At 36.2% G+C, this 26484-nt stretch overlaps 1 protein-coding gene across 40 annotated transcripts in view; it reads left to right on the forward strand.

Annotated features, from left to right (window-relative positions):
• HDAC9 (histone deacetylase 9) overlaps nt 1–26484 on the forward strand; it is a 920581-nt gene that overhangs the window by 371873 nt on the left and 522224 nt on the right. For 17 of the 40 annotated variants that reach the window (XR_012002703.1, XR_012002701.1, XM_072764471.1 and 14 more), the window contains one exon: nt 21192–21254. Coding sequence is in view for 29 of the 40 variants with exons in the window: in XM_072764471.1 (XP_072620572.1) it covers nt 21192–21254 (63 nt within the window). In the remaining 11 variants the exon portion in view is untranslated. Of the gene's footprint in view, nt 1–20391; nt 20950–21191; nt 21598–26484 lie in introns of those variants that run through there. The other 23 variants (XR_012002704.1, XM_072764475.1, XM_072764481.1 and 20 more) reach the window with 12 other exon arrangements.

Genomic DNA, 26484 nt, shown 5'->3' on the forward strand with positions numbered 1-26484 from the left:
TTTGGCGCCTGCCTTTGGCCCAGGGCGCGATCCTGGAGACCTGGGATCGAATCCCACGTCGGGCTCCCGGTGCATGGAGCCTGCTTCTCCCTCTGCCTATGTCTCTGCCTCTCTCTCTTTCTCTCTGTGACTATCATAAATAAATAAAATTTAAAAAAATTTAAAAAAATAAATAAAATGGTCTTTAAAAACATCAAAAATGGAACTTTTTGACCTCTGTGGATAGAGTCTAAGAGGGAATCTTATGCCACATTGGCTGTGTCATAAATAACATAAAGTAATAAGAAGGTTCCTGTATAAATTTATGGTGTTTCGCACGTATCACTTAAAATGCAGAAATAAAATAATTAGGTCTTAACTCTGAGGCCCTAGTGCTTCTCAGCTTCTTATCCTGTGTTATTTTAGGCCTTCTAAGAAGACATTGAGGAAGGGGATGGCAACCCAATATTTGCCTGGGGAAGGCTATTTTTGTCTTTCTGTCAGACACTGATATTGAGCCTTGGTAATATCTCTAATGACTTTTTTGTGGATGCATGTATGGAAACATTCTGTGTAAGTTAAATTCAATTTTAAAACAGCAACATACTGTGGCACAATGATAAAAATTGGTGAGTCTGCATGTAAGTTCTTTGCATGATTCTTACACCTTTTCTGTCAGCTTTAAAGGATCAAAATAAAATATTGGACAAAACGTCAGGAACATTTGAGGCAGAATTGTGCTTTCCCCCTGCAGGTAAGCCCCCTCAGCTGCCCCTGCAGTGTCTGTTTTCCTCTGGGAGACTTTAGCCACAGTATTTTTGGGGGAAGGAAGGTTCTGCTAAGCTGATGAAATCAGACACCTAGGGAAGCGAAATTTGGAGAAATAAAGGTTGCATCTAATTGTTAGAATGCATTAAAATGATACTGAGGAAGTAACATTTTATAACCATAGAATTTTAATATATTCCTCTATTTATACACATTTTATTGTCTTTGAATGACAATTTATTTTTCCTTTAGGGCAGTGAGGCAGCAGACTCATCACCAAATTTTAATAAACATTTACATTCTCACATAATTTAAAAGCAAGTTTGAAATAGATAAAGATTATTCTGTATGTTTACGTGGAGCTGAAATTCATAATATCTCATTTCAGGATATTAGAAAACTAAAAGCAACACTAGAAACCTGAAAGTCAGAGGGACAAAAACAGAGATATTTAACATGATTCATAGCCAGAATCTGGAATGCTCAGAGGAAGAAAAATGAGTTAAAGTGCTACTGGTTAGATGGAGAAAGGAGGGGAGGCAGAGACTGGAAAGGAAAGGAGGGAGGAAGAAGAGGAGAGAGAAGGTGGGGGAGGGGAAAGGACAAAGAAGCAAGGAGTTAAAAAAGAAAGAGGTAAAAAAAAAAAAGAAAGAATGATCAACAGAGAGGGAAATCTATTAAGACACAGTGTGCAAATACTGCTGTCTTCACTTCGTGGGAAGTGTATTGTGTAATTGAAAGGGAATCGAATAAGTGTTAGTAGAATTTTAAAATAACGTTCATCATGTGGTGTGAATTTACCCTGTGGGTTTTGTGGAAGCTGAAGCTGCGAGCAGGGTCAGTTTCGGTGTCATGATCAGGTTGAGAGCCCTTTGCCCAACAAAACTTGGAAGGATCTTGCTGTGGTTAATGGCCAGGCCTGGCTCTTCCCACCCAAGGAAGCTGCTGCCTTAATAACAAATCTCTGAAAATGGACCAAGAGCCATTTCCTCTTCTGGTCCCTGCCCCTGAACCCACACAAGCGTCCTGTCACCAAATGTTCTGCTTCTAGAAGTAGTACGCAACAGTTCTGTCTATGGAATGAGTGAGTTAAATTCTGAGTCATATTTTTGTGGAGATGTAAGAGTTGATTTTACGGAGAATGCCAAGCTTCTTCAAAGCGAGGCTGTGGATAAATATTTTTAGTTACCTATGCCCCTATGTCCCTGGAGATACCCTATTATCATTATCAGAAATTTTTGGTATTATTTTAGCAAAAGGTTCATTTTGTAGCTCCTCATAATGCAAAGGTGGCAATTGGACATTAAATCAAAGCTTTAGCTGTCAGCATGGAGATGCTTTTTTTTTTTTCTTCTAATTTTACTAACACTTTAGCCAGTCACCATGCCTCCCCAGTCCATGCAGCTGCATAATTATACATCAGATCTCCAAAATGAATTAGTTTATTTTTAAAACAGTTAATTGCCTTAGTGGAGTCATGTTTTACCAGAAGCACAAAAGGGCTTTGTTCATTGCAGGGAAATTTTCTTCTGGAATGACTGTGTTAGGCTCTAGCTTCTGTAATGTCACTCATAAACAACAAAATATCAGCAAAATCCACCAAGATTACTAGTATTCCAGAGCATCGCATTGTGATTTCAGTATTATTTCCTCTGCATGTAGCTCTATGTGATCTTAAAATTAAAATGTCCTTACTTAGGAATGTCCTGTGATACAATGATATGTAATAGAGTCCCTTTACATGTGTATTTCCTATAGCACACTTTAGGTCTCATCTCCTGAAACTCAACTACATATTTATAAAGCAAACGTCCCATTGCATGTTTGGTTTCCATTATGGGTAATGGGCCAGTTCTTTGAGATCAAGAATTCTATGACAGCCCAAACTTGAACTTTTAAATTTTGATTTTGGATGCTATTGAATTTAAAATAGAAGAATGTATCACATTTAAATTATATTACTCTTCAGGGCTAATGTTTATAGAAAACTCTGATTAAAGATTGTTTGGAATAGGTACCATATCAACTACAAATGTCTGTTAGCATGTCCTCACAGGATGGCATTACTTTGGCAAATTCATATCAGTGATGCCTGCAAAGACAAATGGATTCAACCAGAATGTCAAATGAATAGTCTCAATGAAAAGTATTACTCCAGGGGACAATACCCTCATGACCTCTGACCAGAAAATTCTGGGAAACCAGATTATAATTAGAAGGATGATGGCAGAATGTTGACTGAAACCCATGCTTGTTAGTTATATGGTTTGAATGTTTAATAACATGACTGGATGGATCTGCCCCTGTGAAACCCAGATGTGGCAAGACCACCACAGAGAGCCTCAGATCTGTCCCCAAAGCCAATAAGACAGGATCTGAGCTTTGTTATATTTCCCAAAAGGCAAATTTAACTCCTTTCACTCTAAGATTTAAAGCAGTAGTGTTTTAGACTGATATAGAGTAAGAGAGGAGAGCCTAGAGAATACCACACAGTAAAACATCATTTAAAAAAAAATCCCCCTTAAATATCTTATTTCTTCCCCAATATTCCTCCCTAGCAGCCAATAACCTTATCTCTCTTTTTTGTTGTTGTTGCTTTGTTTTCTCATTCTTTGTACACACAGCCCCTGGAATATATTGTATTTTTTTGAACAATTAAACTCTGGCTCCAGTTTTGTATTCCCACCAAGAAAAGCAAAGCCTACAGTTAGCTAAACCCTTCTTTTGTTTTCAAAGTTTTGCTACTTAAGGTTGCCGCCTGGAGATATCATCTGCCATGCCAAATTGGTTTTCAAATCGTCACCTAATAATTCCTAGGAAAACATTCTGCTGCTAGGAAAACTAGGACTTCCTATTCCTAATTATAGGAAGTCACCAGCGTCTGGGGCTGAACACCCTGTCTCCAGAGCAGAGCTTACTTAGGTGGATGCTGATAGTGTTCAGTGTTGTGCTCCATGCTTTCTCCAACTCCAAAGATAGTAATAACATCCCTTCTGATGCATCTTTCATTCAGTAGCTTAAAGTAATTAGTTATCTTGCAGTCAGTTCCCACTAATATCTTGAGTTCCCCAAGAACTTGAAAGTAAGGGAAATAATTATAGCCTCTAAGAACTGAGTTGGACCACATGAACTGGTAGTTTGACAATTGACAATAGATAGCTAAAACTGTCCAGGGAATCCCAATAGCCAATGTGTCAAAATTTCTAATCCAAGGCTGGCAGAGGAGTTCATTAGTTTTACGTATAAATAAGCAAATTAAACCCGACTCATCCGTATGTATTTATTTCAGGAATCAGAAGACTATATTTACAAAACATGATTGAGATGGGGTATTTATTAAGGTCAAATTGTGTTCATATGGAGGAGATTCTTTATTAGTAAAATACATTTTTATAATTGAAGAGCTTTAAAATGGTCTCAAAATTCATTGCCAGTCACACTTCCTAGTGTTCATGAATCTTCAAAACTTAAAACTGGTGAGGGTCTTATCACAACAGATTACAAAAGTATGATTTTTGGAACTTAATGTTATGTTGTTTTTTTAATATTTACGCTATTCTTAAATTACATTGATCTCAAACATTCATGAAAATCAAGAGAAAATTAGAATAATTATAAATTTTCTTTGTTCTCTTAATAACCTTTCACAGAGCATACCTACCTTCTGCCTTATCTGATATATTTATAAGTTTCAGTAGTTTTATTTTGTTAAGTTAAAATATGTTTGCCTATCATGACTGTTTCTGCATTTAATGGTTCTTGCTTTTGAAACTAGAGACAAAGATCAGTCAATACTTTAATTGCCTGAAAGCTATCAACAGACATGAAGCTTTCCTTAAAGTAGTTATCATCTTTGAAAAGGAAACTGTACTTTTAAGTGCAATTTATGCATTTACTAATTCTATGCTGCTCTCTCAAGATGATGGGCTGCACATTAGCTCTTTCCTTTTATGTTTCATTACTTAATTTGGAAATCAACTTTTATTTCAGGTGCCATAGTAATTTCTCATTGTTGATAGCAGAATTACAATGAGAAAAATCTTGAAAAGAATACATTTAGTTTAAATTAAGCAAAAAAAAAAAAAAAAAGAAGAAGAGAAAGGTAAGTTTAGCCAAGATTCCGCTTAGGATTTTATGAAATTTAGTTGCCTTAGAAAACACAAAATGTTGCCACTTCAAATGGCAATTTCTTCAGAAAATCTCACCTGCATTAAATGAAATGTTTGTGACAAAATAAACTTACACTGTCAATGTGTAAGAGTTCTTATTATTCAGTAGTCTTATTAATCTTTGGTATTATTAGATTCAGTTTTTACCTATCCCTTAGATTTATAACTATATTTTCTTAGGAATCAATTTTTTATTTCCTGGTTATTAGTAACCTTAAGCATGTTTTATATATAGAGTGTACATTAGTGTTTCCTTTTCACTGAATGCTTATTTTTATCTTTTGCCTACTTTGTTTTGGTTTGTATCTTTTCTAACTCCTTTGTAAATATTATTATTATATTCTGAATACTAATCACTGGCTGATTAAATGTGCTGTAGATGTTTTCTTTCAATGTATCATGTTTTCCTTTTATAATGGTTTGTTTGCACAACACATTCTTATGTCATATTTATCAATATTTTTTATAATGGCTTCTGTTTTTTGTCTTACTGAAATTTTCAATCCCTAATTTGAGGATTTGAACATACTCTTTTGCATTTTTCCTAATTTTTTAAAAATTTTACTCTTCATATATAGATCATTAATCTACTTGAAGTTAATTTTGTGATTGTGTGTGTGTACATGTGTGTGGTTTAATATAAAGATCTAATTTCTAGGTCTATAATAATTTAACATACAGAACCAACTATCTTAGCACTGTTAATCGAAGATCTCCCCTTGTCTGTGGTACTAGAACTGCCATATGTTTTTATAAATAAGTTGGACTACTCTTTGTTGCTTTATTCTGTTAAGTATTAGTTTATACTTGAACCAATAATGCATTCTCTTCATAATAGCTCACCAGATAAGTCTTAAAGGATAGTGCACATGCCCAGCCTTGTTCAGCTGTTGGTTCATAGCAAGATGTTCTTCCTCTAAGGCCCCCTGAAATGCAGCCCTTGCCCCAGGTGCTCCACTTCTCTCAGCATGGGCTCGGCACCACTCCTCCATAAGAGTCCTAACTAGTCTTAGTCCCATAAGAGTCCTTGTTTTGTGCGTTTATCAATCCACTGTGACAGCCTCTGGTCCAGCTGAATTGTAGCTTTTGGTTTTGGGGGGGTTAGGGTGCAAAGGATCCAACTTATTTCCCCAACTCACAATTATTTCCCCAACTCACAATTTTAAATGTGAATGATAATGATGATGATGAAGATGGTAAGCTACAAAATAACATAGGTTTTGAGCAGTTTGCTTGATAATCCTATCACCTCATAAACTTGTTAGCATATTAACAGACTTTGAATTTTCTCTGGAATATAATTATTGTGTTATAGCTGATGTGCTATGGCATGTATTGTAATAGCCTGTCATTTTCCTCATGGTGGTCAAAAAGTATAAATAAAGAACTTAACCTACTTAATATTATTTTGGGGTTGGTGACTCAAATGCATATTCTTAACCAAATACTGCTGTGAACTACTGAATGCTATGCCACAGTTCTATAAAGTCATACCTGGCTCTTTCTACTTTGAGTAATGGTGTTTTTGTCTCCAGTAGTCACATTTTACCCCAGCATCCATTACAAAACCTAGAAAATGTCTTTTTAATGCAAGGCTTCAGAAAGATCAGAAAATGATTTAACGTGCATTAATAAACCATACAATGATTTATCTTATTATTAAACCAAGCAAAATTATATTTGACAAATGATGACTTTTGACATGAATCTTCAGTTCCTATCTCATCTTTACCAGTTGGAGCCAAATCCAGCCTGGATTTCTTGTCTTGTATAGCCTGAACCCCAGAGTTTCTGTTCTGGATGGGCCATATTATGGCATGATGGTCTTTGTCTGGTTGTTACTTCCTCATGTCAAGACCTTGCTACTGTTTGCAGAAAAATGATTGGTCTGTGTGTCTGTAAGTGCCTGTGGGTCATGTTAAGTGCCAAGTCTTCACCAGTACCATTTTTAAAAGAAGTTAGTTTTCTTGCAGTAAGTTCATCAAATGCCTTTTGCAAGTTGTGTATTCCTGGGGCACCATCAAGTAGCCACGAGCCTCTTTAGTTCTGACCCTGCTCTGCTTTTTCTCTGTAAAGTTAGAGCAACAAAAACAGTCAGATTCTATTCTTTCTGGCAAGAAGAGAAGGAGTCTGAACTGGTAACAGGCGCAGAACTGTGGACCCCAATGTTTTATAGTAGATGCCAGCATGCACAGTGACACTGTTGCAGGGTGTCTCCTATTGCCACAGTCCAGGGTTATCTTTTTCGCTGTTTTCCCCCATCTGGATATTTCTGTGCATTTTCATTTTGATTTCTGTTGTCTCCCAGCACTAAGTACTGGAAATGTTATTCTGCTATTCAAATATTAGGAATTGATGTGACAAAAGGATAAAAAAAATAGTATTGAAGGATTAAAAACATGAATTATGAAAGAATATGATTCTTTCATAATACTCCTTCATAATTATGGAAGAATAGTATTCTTTCCTAATTCATGTTGAGCCCTTATTTATTTTATCGTATTATTATTATTATTTTGGAGCAGTATGGCATATTTTTAAGGACACAGTGCTAGGACTCAAAGGCCATTTCTATTCCCAAACCACAAGATTACGGTTTACAAAGTGAACATTAACAGCGAGGTGTGCCTGGTCCTATAGTTCTCAGACTTTCGTTACACAGAGTCCCTATTGGTCCTGCTCACTTTGCCTGAACACCCAAGGCCCTTCTTCCCAGAACCCTTTGAAGGGACCAGTACTTGTCAAAGGAAATAATATTTGTTGTATAAATGTAGGAAACTCTGTAATTAAAAGCCGAACAAAGGTTAATCTATTTTTTAAGGAATTGGTCAGATGGAATACTTCAGCTGCTGCTGCAATTTTCCCAGTAAGAACACTTGTTAGAGGAAAAGGCACTGAATTATATATTTGTTATATGTTACAAAGAAAGATGAAAGAAGTAGGGGAAGGAAGCATGGCCATTAATGGTTAAGTAATATGTGCTTAGACTTGGGACAGGAAGAAAACTGACTTCAGATTTGTACGTGAGTAAATCAGAGGGTGGTATGGAATGCCGATCTCTAAGAATAGGCAGTGATTGCTGAGATGAGGGAGAGATCAGAAATTAGATCTTTTAAATTATTTATTTATTTATTTATTTACTTGAGAGAAAAAGGGCAAGCAACTGGCGGGGGGCGGAGTAGGAGGAGAGAGACAAGCAGACTCCACCCTGATCATGGAGCCCGACTCGGGCTCAGTCTAATGGCATTGAGTGAACCATAATCAAGAGTCAGACACTTAACCAACTGAGCCACTCAGGTAGGTGACCCTAAGACATTTTTAAAAATTATTGAAATACAGTTGAGATGCAGTGCTTCTGAAGAACCTAATGAAAAATGAGGCAAGTTAAAAAATAAAAACACAATTAAAATGAACCCAAAAAGGAGATCTATTTGATAGTGTATACGTTTTCATTTACGGATTGTATCAGTTGACATTGTTGTTGTGATCATAGGAAAATCCTATGAAGAGTACGCTTGGAATGAAGAGTGGGCAGGGTATTGACTGTGCCTTCTCATTTATTTTATTTTATTTTTTTTTTAAGATTTTCTTTATTTATTCATGATAGTCACAGAGAGAGAGAGAGAGAGGCAGAGACAGGCAGAGGGAGAAACAGGCTCCATGCACCGGGAGCCCGACGTGGGATTCGATCCCGGGTCTCCAGGATCGCGCCCCGGGCCAAAGGCAGGCGCCAAACCGCTGCGCCACCCAGGGATCCCTGTGCCTTCTCATTTAATTCACCACCATGTCAAGAAGCTTTATTCCAGAAGTCAAATTTGCTCTTGGATGTACATTGTAATTTCTGGAGTAATTTTTATTTATTTATTTATTTATTTATTTATTTATTTATTTATTTATTTTTAGGAATTTTTTTTTTTTAGTCATTTAAAATTTTTACAAATCAGATTCTTCCTGTCTTTTCTGTCAAGAATGGTGCTACATTGGTAATTATGTAAAATTTCCAAGTTAATGGATTTCATTATTAGACAAACTGATCAGATATCATGACTGTACATTATACTCAATGGCACAAATTCATAATTTGGAGTACCATTTTAATCTTGCTTTTTCTTATCAACTGATTTAAATCATATACATTTGGATGTCTGACAGCCAGTGTACTCTGTATTTAATGATTAAACATTCTTGAGATGTTATGATAATCCATAATTCATTTGAAAGTAGTGAAAAGACTACGTTTACCCTAATGATTGGATATTAAAAATATGACTAGTGTTATACCATGGGATAGAAAGCTAGCCATGTTAACATAGACCTTGACAATAATTATGGATTTTTCATTTCTTATTCCTCATGTTGGCCTACATTTTTTTTCTTGGAATGCTCTGGTATGGTTGATCAGATTTCAAGTGAAATAGGGTTGACTCTTGAACAACGTGGGGGTTAGGCCACAAACCACCCAAGCAGTCAAAAATCTACATATAACTTTTTACTCCTCCAAAACATAACTACTAATAGCCTACTGTTGACTAGAAGCCATATTGATAGCATAAACAGTTGATTTAAACATATTTTATGTTTTAGGTAACATATGTTATATATATTATATACTGTTTTCTGACAATAAAGTAAGCTAGAGAAAGATGTTATTAAAAAGTCATAAGGAAGAGAAAATAAATTTATAGTACTATATTTATCAAAACAAATCCATGTATGAGTGGACCCATGCAATTTAAACCAATGTAGTTCAAGGGTTGGCTACATATTTTAAATAAAATTAAATACCTAAGAATTTCCCTACTAATTTTTTCTTCCTAGCTTATAATGGGAACAGCATTAACCTATGCTTGAAAATTTCTTATGGGTTAGCCTTCAGAATATTAATAACTCCTATACTTTAGTTTCCTTTAACTAGAATTGGGTTCCTTCAAGTCAATACATAATTATTCATTTTAAATAATCAAAAAGTAGTGAATTTTCATCCAAGTAAAGTCTTGTATTTAAAATAAATGAATTTGAGTCTCTTCTACTTACAGGATATACTGTAGAGAATTTCCTTCAGATAGAGCCAAAATAAGACAATAGTCTCTACTTCATAGATTGTTGTTATAAAAAAAAAAACAGGTTGTTATAGCTTCAGGTGAAATAGCTAATGTTAGCTGTTTGATTTTTAAATAGACATTCCCTGACATCTGGAATGAAAACATTAGCTGGGGATAATGCGTTGTGGACTGGTGATACTCCTAGGTTGTTATTAAATCCCAAACACAGATGTATGTCATTATACCTAGTGAAGGTTCTATGTTTCATGTGAGTGTTGCTATCCCTATTTCTCATATCAAAATACCTGATTTAGGGGCACGTGGGTGGCTCAGTCAGTTAAGCATCTGCCTTTGGCTCGGGTCATGATCCTGGGTTCTGAGATCGAGCCCCAAATCAGGTTCCCTGTTCCTCTGGGAGCCTGCTTCTCCCTCTCCCTCCTCTGCCTGTCACTCCCTCTTTTGTGCTCTATGTCAAATAAATAAAATATTTAATAAAATAAAATAAAATAAAATAAAATAAAATAAAATAAAATAAAATAAAATAAAATAAAATACCTGATTTGACCCCGCAAAGTAAGCATAGCAAATACTGGCACATACTATTCACCTCTTGCTCATTATTTCCATTTCTTATTTTGCAGTTAGGAATCAGTGACTTGTTGAATACACATGGTTTGTTTATCAGCCTGAAGAGTGATGAAACTTTCCATTCTTATTTTTCTTATCCAACTTACAGGTACTCATTTTTTCCTTTAAAAATAGCAGAAATTGGGGACTTCTATATTCTGTTTTATGATATTATAGCTAATTTTGAGAAATAAAAATTATCTTCATTCAGAATATGGAAATCTAAGGAGGCCCTCAATTATTCATCTCTTGATGTGTGTATTAAAAATGTTTGGGATGCCTGGGTTGCTCAGTGGTTGAGCCTCTGCCTTTGGCTCAGAGCATGATCCTGGAGTCCCAGGATCAAGTCCTGCATCAGGCTCCCTGCATGGAGCCTGCTTCTCCCTCTGCCCATGTCTCTGCCTCTCTCTCTCTCTCTCTCTCTCTCTCTGTGTTTCTCATTAATAAATAAATAAAATCTTTAAAAATAAAAATGTTCTCTGAGGGGCAACTGGGTGGCTCAGTTGATTAAGTGTTCGACTCTTGATTTAGACTCAGGTAATGATCTCAGGGTTGTATGCTCAGTGGAGTGTCTGCTCTGAGGATTCTTTCTTCCTCTATGTCCCTCTTGGTGGTCTTGTGCTCTCTCTATCTCTCTAAAATAAAAATAAATAAATCTTTAAAAAAATAATGTGCTATAATAATAACTACAGGGTAATGAATACCTGTTATGTTCTTGTCATACTGATAGAAATTTTATATTCATATTTCCAAATATTAAAGCAACCCTGCAGATGTTAATTTTTTTCATCTTTACCATGTTTATTTTATAATCTTGATTTCCTAGTCCTTTTTCAGTTGATACAATTTGGGGAAATAAATACTCCCTTCCCTTTTTGTTGCGTATTTTTGAGGGGGTAGGAGGAAAGAAATGTTAGAGAATAGGCAAAGGATGTAGGGAACAGAAGGATGAAGTTGAAGAGAGACACAGTGAATGTTTATATGAACCCTGCTGTAAGCAGTTTCAACCAAGAAAATAAAAAGTTGACAACATGACTGTTTTCTTCTCTCATGGACTTAGAATGTATGAAACAATAAGGACCATGATCAGCATATATTAATTATATAGCATCATGGTATATGTTTCCATGGCATGATGTGTATATTCTTTATTTCTTACTTTTTAAGCTCCATAGATGACATTCATGAGGCACTTTGAACACATTATTCAGCAAATATTAATTTGAGCAAAGAAACCAATTTTGCCTGGTGGAAAGCACCATTAGCTGCTCTGTGAAGGTCCTCCTTTCAAGTAACGCTTAATTCTATACTTGGGGCTTCATATCCAAGGAAATTCTTGAAGGACATTCCTCCCTCAGTTGGGCTTAATAACTCATCTGTGACAACAGATGCAGATAAAATAGATTGCATCTTGGTTAAAGGTTTGTCAATGGAAGCCCTTTGCAGATATAGCAAATATCTTGTCCAGATGATAATTGTAGAGGACCTGTTCTCTTTCAGCCTTTTTCTTCCCCCATTTCCTCTCAAGGTCTTTATCCCAATGCTCTGGTTCTCCGTAAGTGTAAGGCTAAGGTTAATATTTTAAAGTAAGGGAATTGTGACTAAGGAAGGTTAAGTAACTTAACCAAGCTCTACAGCTTATTACTATTAAGTGACAGAAGTGGAATTCAAGTCAAATTCTGTCTGAATCTAGAGCCCCGTCTCCATTTAATAAGTCACATTGTTTAGAGTGTTATGTAGTTGCCCTTCATATGAAAGATATCCTGTGGTTTTCATGAATCAAGCATAACTTAATATCTGACACTGAAGTTTGCACATTTTTCAGAATATATCTCTCTTTGATTTAGAAAATATGTGAACATAAGGCCCTTCCTTCAATAGACTGAGACCATGTAGGAGCTCTTTAAAACTGAAAGGGAATTCTTCAAGTCAATGAGAATATAAAGTGGAACTTTTTTGATTAGATCTTTGATGTTTTCAGAAGAGTCATGTCATTGTGTCCTGGAGCCATGCTGGCCATTAGAAGAGCCCAGGAGAGCCTCAAGAGCACAGGAATTCTTGTTAAATTTTTCAAAACTCCTTTTCAGTAAGAATAGTTTCAGTGTGGAAACTGAAAGATTTTAAGTAAATTCCCTCAATCTTGAATTTTTATTTTTTTAAAGATTTTATTTATTTGTTCAGAGAGAGAGAGAGGGAGAGAGGCAGAGACCTAGGCAGAGGGAGAAGCAGGCTTCATGCAGGGAGCCCAATGTGGGACTCGATACTGGGACTCTGGGATCACGCCCTGAGCCAAAGGCAGACGCTCAACCGCTGAGCCACCCAGGTGTCCCTAATCTTGAATTTTTAAATTTCCTGTGTTTAATCCTAGGGAAAAAAACATGGTAGAAATTAAAATCTCTGTGTTTTATATTGATGATACGAAACTTATGGTTACAATATTGTCCTGAAAAGGACTGTGTATGATATAATCATCATGCTTATCTGACCAAGGTGATGTTGGTATTAGGTGTGTGAAGTAACCTCTTTTGAGACAGGAAAACAAAGTATATAGAGATAGACTTGGGGGATGGTGGCTGGTGAGATGGGAATAGCTGATGCAGAAGATGATAGACATTGTTTGCCTGACACTTATCTGTGAAAATAAGTATGAATCCAAGTGTAGAAAAATCAAACACATCATGGATCTTTACATATATTCCCATATCATATAGAGTGCCTACTGTTTGCTAGGCAGTGTGCAATAGGCACATAGATGAATGACTATTCTGTTCCTGACTTGCTGATGCCTAAAATGGGGAACAGCTATGTAACCAAATTGTTGAAATATCCAATGACTCCTGTTATAAAATTAAGGATAGAGTTCATGACTGCTTAGAGAAAAGGCTTTGCCAAGGAAGTAATGTATGAGCAAAATTTGAAAGATGGAATAGATTTACCATTTTTTGGGGGGGGGGGGCTCTTGAGAATATGATGAACCACTAAGGGCCACTGTTTCCTTCTATGAAGTAACCAAGTATGAGACTTTTCTTTGCGATGAAAGGGCTGGGGGGTGGGGGGGTGGAAACAGGTATATGCTGTCTGTAAAAGCCATATTTAACTGATGCAAAGCATGAAAATAAAGTGATAGAAAAATATCTATCAGACAAATGTTAACTAAAAGAAAATCTGTTACACGAAACAGTCCTGAAATAGGAAAAGTTCCTTAACCATGGGATGTCTGATAAACTTAGTGATATGGCTAATTGCAAATGTTTGCACTTTAGTTATATACCATTGCTATAAATATTTTTGATCAGTCAAAAAATAAGTGTTGGGTGCTTGCTATTTCTTAAATATGGTAGTTGGCATCCAATTAGATCGTTTATGAAGTCAGAATATAATTTCAATATAAAAAATGTTGTTCCTATTTTCAGTGGCAAGCATTCTGGCATTCTCTTGATTTAACTTGGTGATAGGTATTGGTTTGCTGTGGTAAATATCAGCCTGATCTTTGTGGCAAGAAATGACATTTCTGGGCTGATTTTTTGATGTCTTTTATACTTATATTAGCATACGGAAATCAGTCCCATCCCAGCTCTTAAATACGGTGTTCATCCAGGTGCTACAAAGCACTATTGATTTTTGGTGATCAGAATCCCATTTATTTATAAGATGATAAATATTAAGGTGTGGCTACATAAGAAGGACACTTACTTTGTAGAATAATACAAGATTAGATTTTTGAGTCATACCAAATAGTGAAGATCAGAATGCTCATTTTACTTAACTGAAATTCTTTCAGAATTTTGATTTTCATAGCCCTGTAGCCAAAAATAATGCTTTGTCTTGAAACTAAGATTTCATGGGTGGCTCCTGGGATCAAGCCTCGAATCAGGCTCCCTGCCCAGTAAGAAACCTGCTTCTCCCTCTCCCTCTGCTCTTCCCCCATCCTCATTCTCTCTCTCTCTCTCTGTTAAATAAAAAATAAAGAAATATTTTTTTTAAAATAAAGAAATTAAGATTTCTATTATAAAGAGTCCCTGGTCTCATAAATACATATACATAGTTTAGTAACCATAGGCTAGGTTAGTCAAGGTTGGTTTGTATTTCATAGCTCATGCTGTTTAAAAGAAAATTATATTTGATTACCAGCATGAACCAGTACTTTCCATTTAAAGCAAAAGGAAGATTTCTTGTTGGTGTATACTAATATTTCCATTCAGGAATATTGGTACATAGACTAATATGAAATAGTTTTTCTATGTGCAATATTTTCAGAGTACCATTATACAAAGTGTAAAAAATACTATGTTGTATGTTTCTCAGGTGACTTTTGCAGAGAGAGAAGATTGAGTCTGAAGCCATATTTCTTTCAGAACTTTGAGTCAGAATGGTATAATCAATGGAATTTACCAATTAAAAATAGAACATGTGGACATGAGCCGATGCAGTTTATAACCAGGCTTTTCTAGAAACTCTACCATCATTGCAGTTACTAGATCCAGTACTATAAAGTAGTATCTACAAATGCATTTTTATATTAATTTCTTCATGCTCATATCTTTAAAATACTATAAAAAGAAAGATACTGAATACTCTGCTCAAATTGTACTATATTCTGATTACATTACGGAATCCACGTGAGATAATTTCTGCTACATTCTGATGTCTGAACTTTTTCACTGGTTATTCTGTCCACAAGGCAAGAAAAATAAATGCAAAAAGTGAAAGTGCAATTACATTTCACTTGATTTCAACAAAAGATAAGTTTTCAGAAATGCACCTAGCTTTTTAAAATTGTGATTTATTTTTGATTTGAATTTAATTATTAGTTATTAAATAATTTTAATAAGATACTATGGTAATATGAATAACAATGAAATATTACATGTAGAATATTATGCTATACTACTGTCTCCTCCTGGATGGGCTGCTCTGAGCTCTGCAGAGAGGTACTGATGTGCAACTGGCAAATACTCAGAAAAATAGAACCTAGAACAGCATGGCTCAGTGAAGAAGAGCAGTGCATACATCCCTATCGCCTTAAGTGTACAATGCTGGTCTCATTTGCCAGCGAAGAGATTCTTTTCGGGGCAGTCCTCCTTTTTATACCTTGAATATTCATGGTTTTCATCAGTCTCTTATGCTATTTAATGGTTTTCATTTTGAAAAATTGTTCTCTAGTAATACTGGCTAGTTTAAAATTAAGCCCAGAAAAGATACTTTATCCATTTACATTTTTAGCCATCTAATCATTGCTTTGGAAAGGTTGATCTTATCTACTGATTCTCACACTTTGTTGTGTGTCAGAATCAGCTGGAGTGCTTAATAAAATACAGATTCCTCCCAGAGATTGTGATTCAGTAGTTCTGGGATAGAGCCCAATAAATTGCATTTCTACCAAGTTCCCAGATGACCCTGATGCTCTGTACTCCCTTAGAAATAGCCTAAATCATGGATCAACCCATCCCATGTGAAAGGAAAAGTTAAATTATTATCAATCAAATCAAGGTCAACAATTACAGAGTTTTTGTTGATATTGTTTTGTTTTTGTATAAAAGTCTCCCTGGAATTTCATTGCTGATGTGTTTTCTCAAACCCATTACCTGCCCTTGGCTCCAGACAAGGTTTCCTTATCAGAAGACCACTTGGTAACCAATTAGGTTGTTTCGGTGGAGAGGAATCACTTGTAAATTAAATATCCACTGTTTAATAAGAATTGGCAATGTTCCTCCAAGAGACAGAAAATTCAGATAAATAAGCTCCTTGAATTTGAAATAAAAAGGAGTACATTGTACTCTATTTTTCCTGTTCCTTGGCAAATATGTGTAACTTTATTGCTGTGACAATAGTTAGAGACATGTGAGGATGGGAGAAGCAACATGAGTGAATCAGGGAACCAGTGAGGAGTTCCAGGTATTGATGAGTAATTTGTAGTTTTCCTATAAAGCACAATTAATATTTTAGGCAAACAAGTTTTAAAATCTTAGTGCATCTAGATTCTGGAATCATAGGATTTGGTACTGCATGAAAAATGGTACTGTGTTTGATTACAGATGAGCAGAGGGTACCTTCTTGTTTTAGCATAAATCAGGTTACTCTACCTTCTTTGCTTCTTTTCAGTGGGTCTGTAGTCCATCATCTAAGACTGATTTGAGAAAAGGTCATTGTGAGCTAGGGGTCTGAGGATATTTCTGGAAATATTTTGATGCCATATAGGTAGATTTTTTAATACACCTCTTTGTTTTGCCTATGCGTTTGCATAAAAAGAATTGGAATTATCATAATTACTTTTGAACGACATTTTGGTATCCCTCATGTGTTTATCACTAGTTTCACATATTTTCTTTAAAACCAGTCAGAAACAGGGGATCCCTGGGTGGCTCAGTGGTTTGGCGCCTGCCTTTGGCCCAGGGCGTGATCCTAGAATCCCAGGATCGAGTCCCACGTCGGGCTCCCGGCATGGAGCCTGTTTCTCCCTCTGCCTGTGTCTCTGCCTCTCTCTCTATGTCTGTCATGAATAAATAAATAAAATCTTTTTTAAAAAAAACAACACTCAGAAACTATTAGACAATGGTTTCATTTTTCATCAGTAGATAATATTACAGTTTATTGGATGAATGTAAAATGATTTTAAGATCAATTTTTAGATCAACATTTTCATTAAATTGAATTAACATTTATTATATTGAGATTTTTTAAAAATGCCTGTTTACTCTAGCCTGGCATTTGTTACAGTTTTTATAATATAGAACTTAATATCTTTTTTTCCAAGTCAGTAAAACTAGTTATTTATAAATGCCCAAAAAGAAACTTAGTGACATTTTTTTACTGACATTGTTGAGATCATGTGAGAAGAATTATACAGCAGTCTTAATGTTTAAGTTGTTGTTAATAGAACCATGATAATCAATATACTTGGTGGTGATTTTAATGATATTTTTCCTCTGAGAAGCAAGTGGTACCTATTTTATGATAAGTGTCCAAAGTCTTTTCACTCTAAACTATCTTTTCCTTGTTAAGAGCTGAAAGACAAGACTGCTACTGGGGGTGGGGGTGGGGGTGGAAACACTGTAAGAATGCAGGGATGAAATGTAAACAAATCTCAAGTAGAGTAACTTGGTCAACATGAAGAAGACACATTACACTATTTTATGTGAAATGCCTTTTCCTGGAACCTCTGAGAAATGGGATAATAATGAACTCTTTCGGGGTTTTCTTTTATTTTTTGTGATGATAAAAGCTGGGAAGCTATTTTTCTTAATTGCAGTTTGAGGGTATAATTTAACTTTAAAATGACAAAGATGTATATTATGTCATTAGTGGGATTGTGTTATCCCTGTTACATGTTTATCACTAGTTTTGCATATTCTGTTCAAAACCACTCTGAAACTTTTGGTGGTTCCATTTTTCATCATTAAATCATGTTAAAATTTATTCCAAATATCTGAGATAATTATTTACATCATTTTAGTGAGGGACAGGATGGCAGACTCGAGAATGTGATGGGAAGCCTGCTGCATTAGAGACCACCTGCCAGAGATGAAGCAAGTTTCCTTAGTCAGAATTTCATTAATAAGTGTTTTCCTAGCTTGAGTAACCTTCAACACACCTTTTGTACTTTCTTTGTGTGTAAAATAGGCAGCTTGTTTGTCCTAAATGAGTGGATTTCAACTATTTTCTCCTTAGTATAAGAAGCTGTTATTCAAAAGAACTCTTCTACATTCCGGTATAAACAAATAAAAATGAGGTTGCCCTGGTTTAGGGGAAGAGCCCTTTCTGAAGAACACTGTGAGTCAACTCCCAGGTCCCAAGGCATCCTGAGGGGCAGAGAGTTTGAACACCATTGTAGCAAACTCTAAATTTCCTCTTAGGTCTACAATGCTATGCTCGGTTCCATCATCCCTGAGCTAAGTTGCCACCACAGTCTTTCCATCTCTTGAGTTTTATATACTGATTTCTTAACTGAGTGAAAGTTTGCAATATCAAGTGGAATTAAATATTTTTTTGAATGACAGAAACATAAGATTTTCTTTTTTAACATAAGTCACATGCACTTTGGAATAATTCCTTTTTAAAAAATCTTGGGGCCTGCCTTTGGCCCAGGGCCTGATCCTGGAGACCCGGGATCGAGTCCCACATCAGGCTCCCTGTATGGAGCCTGCTTCTCCCTCTGCCTGTGTCTCTGCCTCTCTCTCTGTGTCTTTCATGAATAAATAAATAAAATCTTTAAAAATAAATAATCGGAGAAGGACAAACATTATATGGTCTCATTCATTTGGGGAATATAAATAATAGTGAAAGGGAATAGAAGGGAAGGGAGAAGAAATGGGTAAGAAATATCAGAAAGGGAGACAGAGCATAAAGACTCCTGACTCTGGGAAATGAACTAGGGGTGGTGGAAGGGGAGGAGGGTGGGGGATGGGGTGAATGGGTGATGGGCACTGAGGGGGGCACTTGACGGGATGAGCACTGGGTGTTATTTTGTATGTTGGCAAATTGAACACCAATAAAAAATAAATTTATTCTTAAAAAATAAATAAATAATCTTATAACTTATTGGTCTGAAAATAATTTTTCAAGAGGTAGAAGTTAATCTATGAAAGAAGGAAGATTCAGTGCCACTTTCTTCAGCAGTGAGTTATCTGCCTAATGACTTAGATGCTTCCTCCTTTCCACCAAAACTACATCCCCTTGTTCTGTTTTCCCTGCTCTGCACTCTGGGTTGACCAAGATCCTTCCTCCATCTGCTTGTTCTGGGAACCTTGAAACATTCCACTTTTCCCCTTTCCTTCTCTGTTGCTACTAATATGTTAAGAATTACATTTTCCTTGCTGATCTAGTTTAGAAAAGTGAGAAGAAGTCTCAGGACTAGTGGATTATCACTTTTGGGCGTGCCTTTGGGAGTGGCTAGATGCTACAATCCAGTTAGTGATGCAGAATTTATTTCTCATATAGAAATGATGTTAAAAGTGTACACCAGAGACTATATCATGTTTAGCATTATATATAGTACAGTTCTTTTGCTCTACAGGTGAATTTCACAGTGTGAGTTGGCTGGGAGCCTATCAACTATTATAAATGCTATTTCTATAGCAAAATGGGGTCTCTGTTTCAGGTAGAGATGAATGCAGAATATTCCTAGTTGGCGACTGACCATGTTTATTGGTTGATCGACAGGTGCATCTATTCAATGGTTCTGCATCCATCCATTAGACAGCATCAACACTTTCTTTTCCTTTTTCTTTTCCCACATTGAATTTATCCCGAGAGGCTGAAATAGAGGTAACATTTTCAGATCTGAGCTGTGTTTTCTTTTTAATTTGATATAATAGAAACTGGATGCAATAAAATTGATAGGTGGTGGTAAGATGATCACATTAGGATTTGTGAAATGGACAACATTTCATAAATAGCAAGTAAAAAATCAAACTAGTTCTTCATAAACATTTTATTCTGGGGTGTGCTTGTTTTCTCAAACTACCTCTACTAAATCTCCTGTCAGTCTTGAAACTAGAAGGCAGAAAAGCTTCTAGTGCTACAGCCAACTGCAGTGTAGCCAGAGAAACAGGCAACAAAAATAGAACACCAGGATTGCTGTGCGTGGGTGAGGCAGAAACCACATTATGAGCAAAAGCTTCCAGTATTATTTTAGAACCAATACAGAGCTCTGCACTTCTCTCCTCTCTCTTCCAAAAACACATACTATAAAAATAAAATGAAATTAAATGTATGTGCATTTGCCCTCTTAGAATTATGATTCTTAATTTTTTTTTTTTTTTTTTTTTGCCTTCCTTTCTTTGGAGGCGAATCGCCAGTATGGAAATACAGTGTGTAAAAAGCAAGCTGAGAGGGAGGAAAGAGTTAATTGCTTTTAAGGCCCTGCAATAGAGAATTATGGTTTGAAAGATAGAGGCTGGACAGCTGGGTTTGCTGGGGTATTTTTAAATGCATTAATGCAGGCTCCAATCACTCGGCCATGCTTGACCTATTTTTGGCTCAGGCCGACCATTGTTCTATTTCTGTGCCTGTGGGCCCTGCCGTTGTTGATTCATATGCAAATGGATTATCACTAGCTTTAGCCAACTTGAGCTGAGAGAGACCAGAGAGGGGGAAGAGACATACACAAACAGATAGAAGGGCATCGGCCGAAGCCACTTGCAGGATTGGGGCTTCTTGCCACGAAACTCTAGCAGCCCGGAGAACTATAAGCCAGGTTTAATTGGTTTCTTTTTCTTGTGGGTAGAGTTAATATTTTTCTACTTACTCTGACAAAGCAATAACCCCGAAGCACATTACTATTTCCCACCTGCTTTTAGTTTCCGGGATCACCTAAACTCCACAGAGCCATAGCATCTCCACAGTCCTTTCTGCTCTGTACACAGGTTGGTAACATAGGAAAAGTGTCCAGATCTTTTTAAAAAAAAGTGTATGTCCACCTTAACAGAAAGGAAATCATTGTTGAAGTTGGTCGGCTGCTGCCTCTCCTCCGGGAGGAGGGAGGACCAGGGAGGGTAGCTCCTGGGGCCCGTGCACTGAGCCGCGATGAATCTTTCATGGAGCTGAAGTAAGAGTGATTGGAATATGCTGCAGACAATTTACGAGAGTGACTCGTGTTTTTCCTCAGATGGGGTGGCTGGACGAGAGCAGCTCTTGGCTCAACAGAGAATGCACAGTATGATCAGCTCAGGTAAGATCCTCTTCCATAACTGAGACATTTTATGTGTGAAAGGAGGCTGACTTGGTAAATGCAGCTAAGAAAAAGCACCTCTCAAGGATTTGCTGCTTTTTGATGTTGATGTTGCTATTTTCTTGGTGCGTCTGTAGGGTTTAACTTAGATCCCTGCCATTACCGTTTTTGTGCATATTCAGTGTTTAGGGACGACAGCTTCTGAATGAAATCTCAAAGCTTCTTATGAAGGATGGGACTGAGATAAGTGAAATGTAGTTGGGGGTGCTTTGCCTTACTATGCAACTAGAAGAAGGAGATCTGTACTGATTGCAAGCTATTCTAATGGGACTTTAAAAATCAGGTAAGTTCATACTGGAGCTTCAGTTTAAATTGCAGCCTGCAATAGCCGGATGATTTTATATTTATGGTGTGCATCCAGAAGCACATCTATTTATAGACCTACCTTCTGAAATGTGTTTGTTAAGAGTTGCAAAGGTAGTTTTAATGTGGCTTTTTCTCATCAGCCCAAAATGAAACTATTTAGGATGGAAGAAAAATTATTATTAGCAGATGGTTATTTTAATTTTCTTTAAAAACATTTGCAGAGTCTAGCATTGTCAGGCAGATGGATGGCATAACACACACATAAAGGTGTTACATGCAGGTGCAACCCTTAAGAGAATAACAGTACCGGATTCTAGTTTCTCAGCGTCTGTACTTGTGCCTTCAAGGCGATGTGCTGAGCAGATCAAGCTTGTCAGCTTGATCAATTTCTGTTTGTGAAAAGAGCAGACTCTCCGGGCAATATCACTTAGTTGTAATCGTTGCTCCTCACATTTAATCCTACAGCCGGTTCCTAAAGCTTGGGGGCTTTTTATTTCCGTCCTCTTCGGAACACTTCCGCCTAGATTGGCTTAAACTTCTCCCTTACATCTCCTAAGTTCCTATGTGGGCTTAATCGGAATTCTAGATCACCATGTAGATTCCCATGAAAAGAATGTACCATGAGCAGCGTTTACTTGGTAGAGCTAGATGTGAAAGGAAATATTCCACAGGTTGGCACGATGTCAGTTTCAGTGCTCAACACCTTCCCATTGACAGATCTATGTCTGAACCAAGTTTTTTTTTTTTTTTTTTAAATCCATTAGTTGTGATGATTTTCAGATACTTCTCTTGACCCGATTTTTTTCATGGACTCAGAATAAGAGATCAAGTTTGTGTAATTTGATATGTTTACACTTCCGTGACAGGAATTATATTAATTAGTAGTGTCTGCTTATCTGAAGTAAACGTACTAGAATTTTAATATGGTTTATTACCTTCTATTATCTTTGTGGCTGTAAAGTTGACAAGAGCTTGGGGAAGGGTCAGCTGGTGTGTCTCACATGGAACTCGTCACTTAATTTAGCATTTTGTTTTCTAAAGATGAATTGACTTTTAAAAAATAACTATCTTAGGTATCTTTTCAGTACTACACTTGTTTTTTCAGTCCTTACCTCTGTGTTACAAGTTTAATGTTTCTTTAACATGGTTGAAACAAAGCTGTGCCTTTTAAGCAGCCACAGGCTGCTGACATGGGATCTCTTGCCACAGGCTACAGGTGTTTGCAAGCCTCACTGTTTTCAGTGTGTTTGATAATCGCATGTAACTTTATTCCATTTTTCAGTTGAGATTGTCATTTCCCTGACGTTAAAGCAATAATATTTTCAAGCAGCGAAGTGCTTGAGACTGTCCATACTATTGTCACTTCTACAGGAAGGGAAGCATCCTTTAAGCACCAACTAGTACATGAAAAGTGATGTAGATTGACATCAACTCCCAAACCTGTCTGGTATAAATAAGGAAACTCCAGGTTCTGTTTATTTTTAAAATTTGAAACATGCAATAATTTGCATCTGTGCTACCATGTTGTGTAACTTTTGGCTTTGTTTAATATAATGTGGCCTTAAGTTTAAATTCCTCTAGTCTTTATTATATACTTCCTCTGAGGCACTGACTCTCAAATTTGGAGTCCTCAAGAATATTTTACAAAATACTCATGCCTTGGTCACACCCGCAGAATTTCTGATTTAATTGGTATGTGAACTAGCCTGGATATTTGAATTTTTAAAAATCTTATGATCAAACCTCAGGTGCAGTGAACTCTGAGAATCACAGATGTAGAGATAGGAGGAAGTGATGGTGATCCTAGTAACCCATTTCAGTAGGATTTTCCTTTAAATTAATTGTTAAATTTGGGGTGTGTTTGTCTTAATTTATCTATAAATTTCATTCCACTCCCTGTTGGCCCAGGGCATGGATGTGATTGATATGCATAGGAATGGTTGGAGTCTTTGGATCTGAAAGATCTGGTAGCCGCGCAGAATAGTGGAGAAAACACTGTTGTACGAGTCAAGAGCTCTGTGTTCTAGCAAGAGCTCTGCTACTAGCCAGTTGTGTAACTGGTTACTCATCTGTAAACTAAACAATATTGATGTCCTCTTGTTTATCTCTTGGCATTCTTATGAGGTTCAAATGTAACAACATGTTATTAAAGTGCAACTCACTGTTATTATAACTATTTTTAGTGAATGGACCTGAGTTTCTAGCTCTTCAATACCATGCTCTGTCTTGCTGAACAAGCTAGATAGATGAATCTGATTTTATGTCACTTGGAACAATGATGTTTTGTTTTGATAGTAAGTTCTCTTTAGTTATCTGATACATCGGCTTCTGTTTTGGTTATCCTGGTCTGGTAAGAACTAGTCCTTCCCATGTGCAAATTTTGACTGTAAATCAGAGTAATGTATGTGTGTGTGTACGCGCGCACACATGTATGTGTGTCCTGTAAAATGTCTCATTACATAATAATCAAAGGCAAAAAATTTGCAGAATACGTAATTGAACAGTGAAACTCCAATAGCAGATTCCTTGGAATTAATTGTTTTAAAAAGCTTTGTTTTATTGTTAGCTATTGCTTTGAGGTTCCCATTTGCTATTTTAGTTAAACTGGATACTATGCATTAATAAAGATGATTTTCTTCAGAGTTCTTTATATACTGTTGAATTGCAAGTATTTAATATGGTTCCATTTTTTCCTAATATTGACTCAGCTAGGCAAGACATTTTAGATAGAACTAGGTTCTGGAATATAGTCTGCTAATGTGTTTTTAGTTAAAAAATTCATTAATATTGAATCTTGGAATTCATTCTGAGTGACACATTTTGCTAGGTCAGTCTCTACCTTTGTGGCTTGTGTGGGCCAATAGAAGTGATAACTGTGGTAGAAACTGAAGCATGTACAAATATTGACTCAGGTCACTTAGCAGTAGCTGGCACAATTTGGGGTGTTCTCCTGTTGCCAGGCATGTTGCCTAACATGTTGGACAGCAGAGCTGTCCAGACAATATTGGAACTATTACTATAAAAGAATTTCCTAGAGTTTATACAGCATTAATGTAAAATACATTTAAAATAAGGAAAACTCATATTTTTTCTATGTATTCTTATTTTAGGGTATAAAAGAAAAGGATTTAAATCTAAATCCTGAATTTCTTTTATGGAAAACATATCTTCACCCTTTCAGAATCTTTTTTTTTCCTTTGGTGTGCATTGTCGAGGGGAAAGGAACATTTTAGATTCAGTAGCCATTTATGTCTACTTGGAAAGCAGAATCTAATTATGAAAATGTAAGTCTGTGAAATGCTCCTGTCATGTCAAGAATCACTTCTGGTATTTCCCATAATTACTGTTTTGCTGTTCTCTAACTCAAGTTATCTTCACTTACAAGGCTGTTATCAATTTGAATATCTGATAGGTAGTGATCAAAAAGCTATTTATAAATAGGCCCATTGAGGCTGGGGATAAGAATGAGTATTTTCTATTTCTGTGGATGACACCAGTAGAATAATTGTTATGTCCATTAAGCAAGAAAATTCAATAATATCCCTTAGAAGACTAAAATAAGCCCAAATTCTGAATATAAAAATGAGGATTTTGATTTTGAAGATGAGAAATTTGAAAATGTACTATATAGTTTCTCACCACTGATAGATAATGAAGTGATTCTAAAATGGCATAAGCTGGCAAATACTCACCCTACACACACACACACACACACACACACACACACGTCAGCATTAAAGGAGTACAGAAAATGATATGATCTAACATATTTCAGAAACTAATAGTCAAGGGAAAAATGGAGGTGTGGGTTTTTGATCCAAACAGGGAACCCTCACAGGGCCTGCATCCCAGGCCTCCTTAGAATTTTACTGTCAAGATGACAACTTCCTGAAAATTCTAACATTCTTAAATCTGAAGAGAAGCAAACTGAGTTGATATCCTCAGTTTTTGTTGTTGTTGTTTCTCGTGAGTGAGAAGTAGTAGAAATGATTCTGGAAAAGAAACTAGTGAAATGGAGGACGGTGAACAAACACTGCCTCTCTGGAGAAATGAAGGTGTCAGAGCAACACTCTAATTTGGGAAAATGATCCACAGTTTTTTTGTTTTTTGTTTTTTTCCAACGGAATATCCTTCTCCAACTAATCTTAGATGTTCCACCAAGAAGAAATCATCAGTTTACTGAAGCCATGGAATAGTCTAATAATTGTTCCTCACAAATAGAACTCCTTAAAGAAGTAAATTCCACAAAACAAGAGCTCAAAGATGATACGATAACACAATAACATGAGGGGAAAAGAATATTTTATATCTAGGGAAACAAGTTGGAAATGAAAAAAACATGATAATTATAAAACAAAAATACTCATTAGAAAGAGCAGGAAGCAGAACAGATACCAGTGAAACTCTTTACCAACAAAAGGGAAAGGTTTAAGACCATCATAGGGAATGAAAAAAGGAAAATCGATACAAAGCAATTGGATGGAAGTCAACTAATAAGAAAGACAAAGACAGGATAATAAAGAAATTTTTTGTATCTCTGAAGTTGATATTCTAAAGCATTGAAACAAAATTTTGTGAAAAGATGAAACATTATTTCATTGGAAAAGAAAAATATAAATCTGTAGATTGAAAGGGACCTCGTCTTGCTGCAAATGCTCATCACAGAGTCATATCCTAACTGGGCTATTGATTTTCAAATAATAATTTTTAGGGGTTCAGGCAGGGGTTCAAGCAAAGATCTGTGGTTGGGGGAAGGTGGGGATAAGGGGGAATGTATGGGATTCAAGAAAGCTTATCAAGCATATCCGACATTTGGGATGCCTGAGTGGCTCAGTGGTTGAGCACCTACCTTTGGTTCAGATTG

The sequence above is a fragment of the Vulpes vulpes genome, chromosome 7 (assembly GCF_048418805.1).
Source record: "Vulpes vulpes isolate BD-2025 chromosome 7, VulVul3, whole genome shotgun sequence".
NCBI lineage: Eukaryota > Metazoa > Chordata > Mammalia > Carnivora > Canidae > Vulpes > Vulpes vulpes.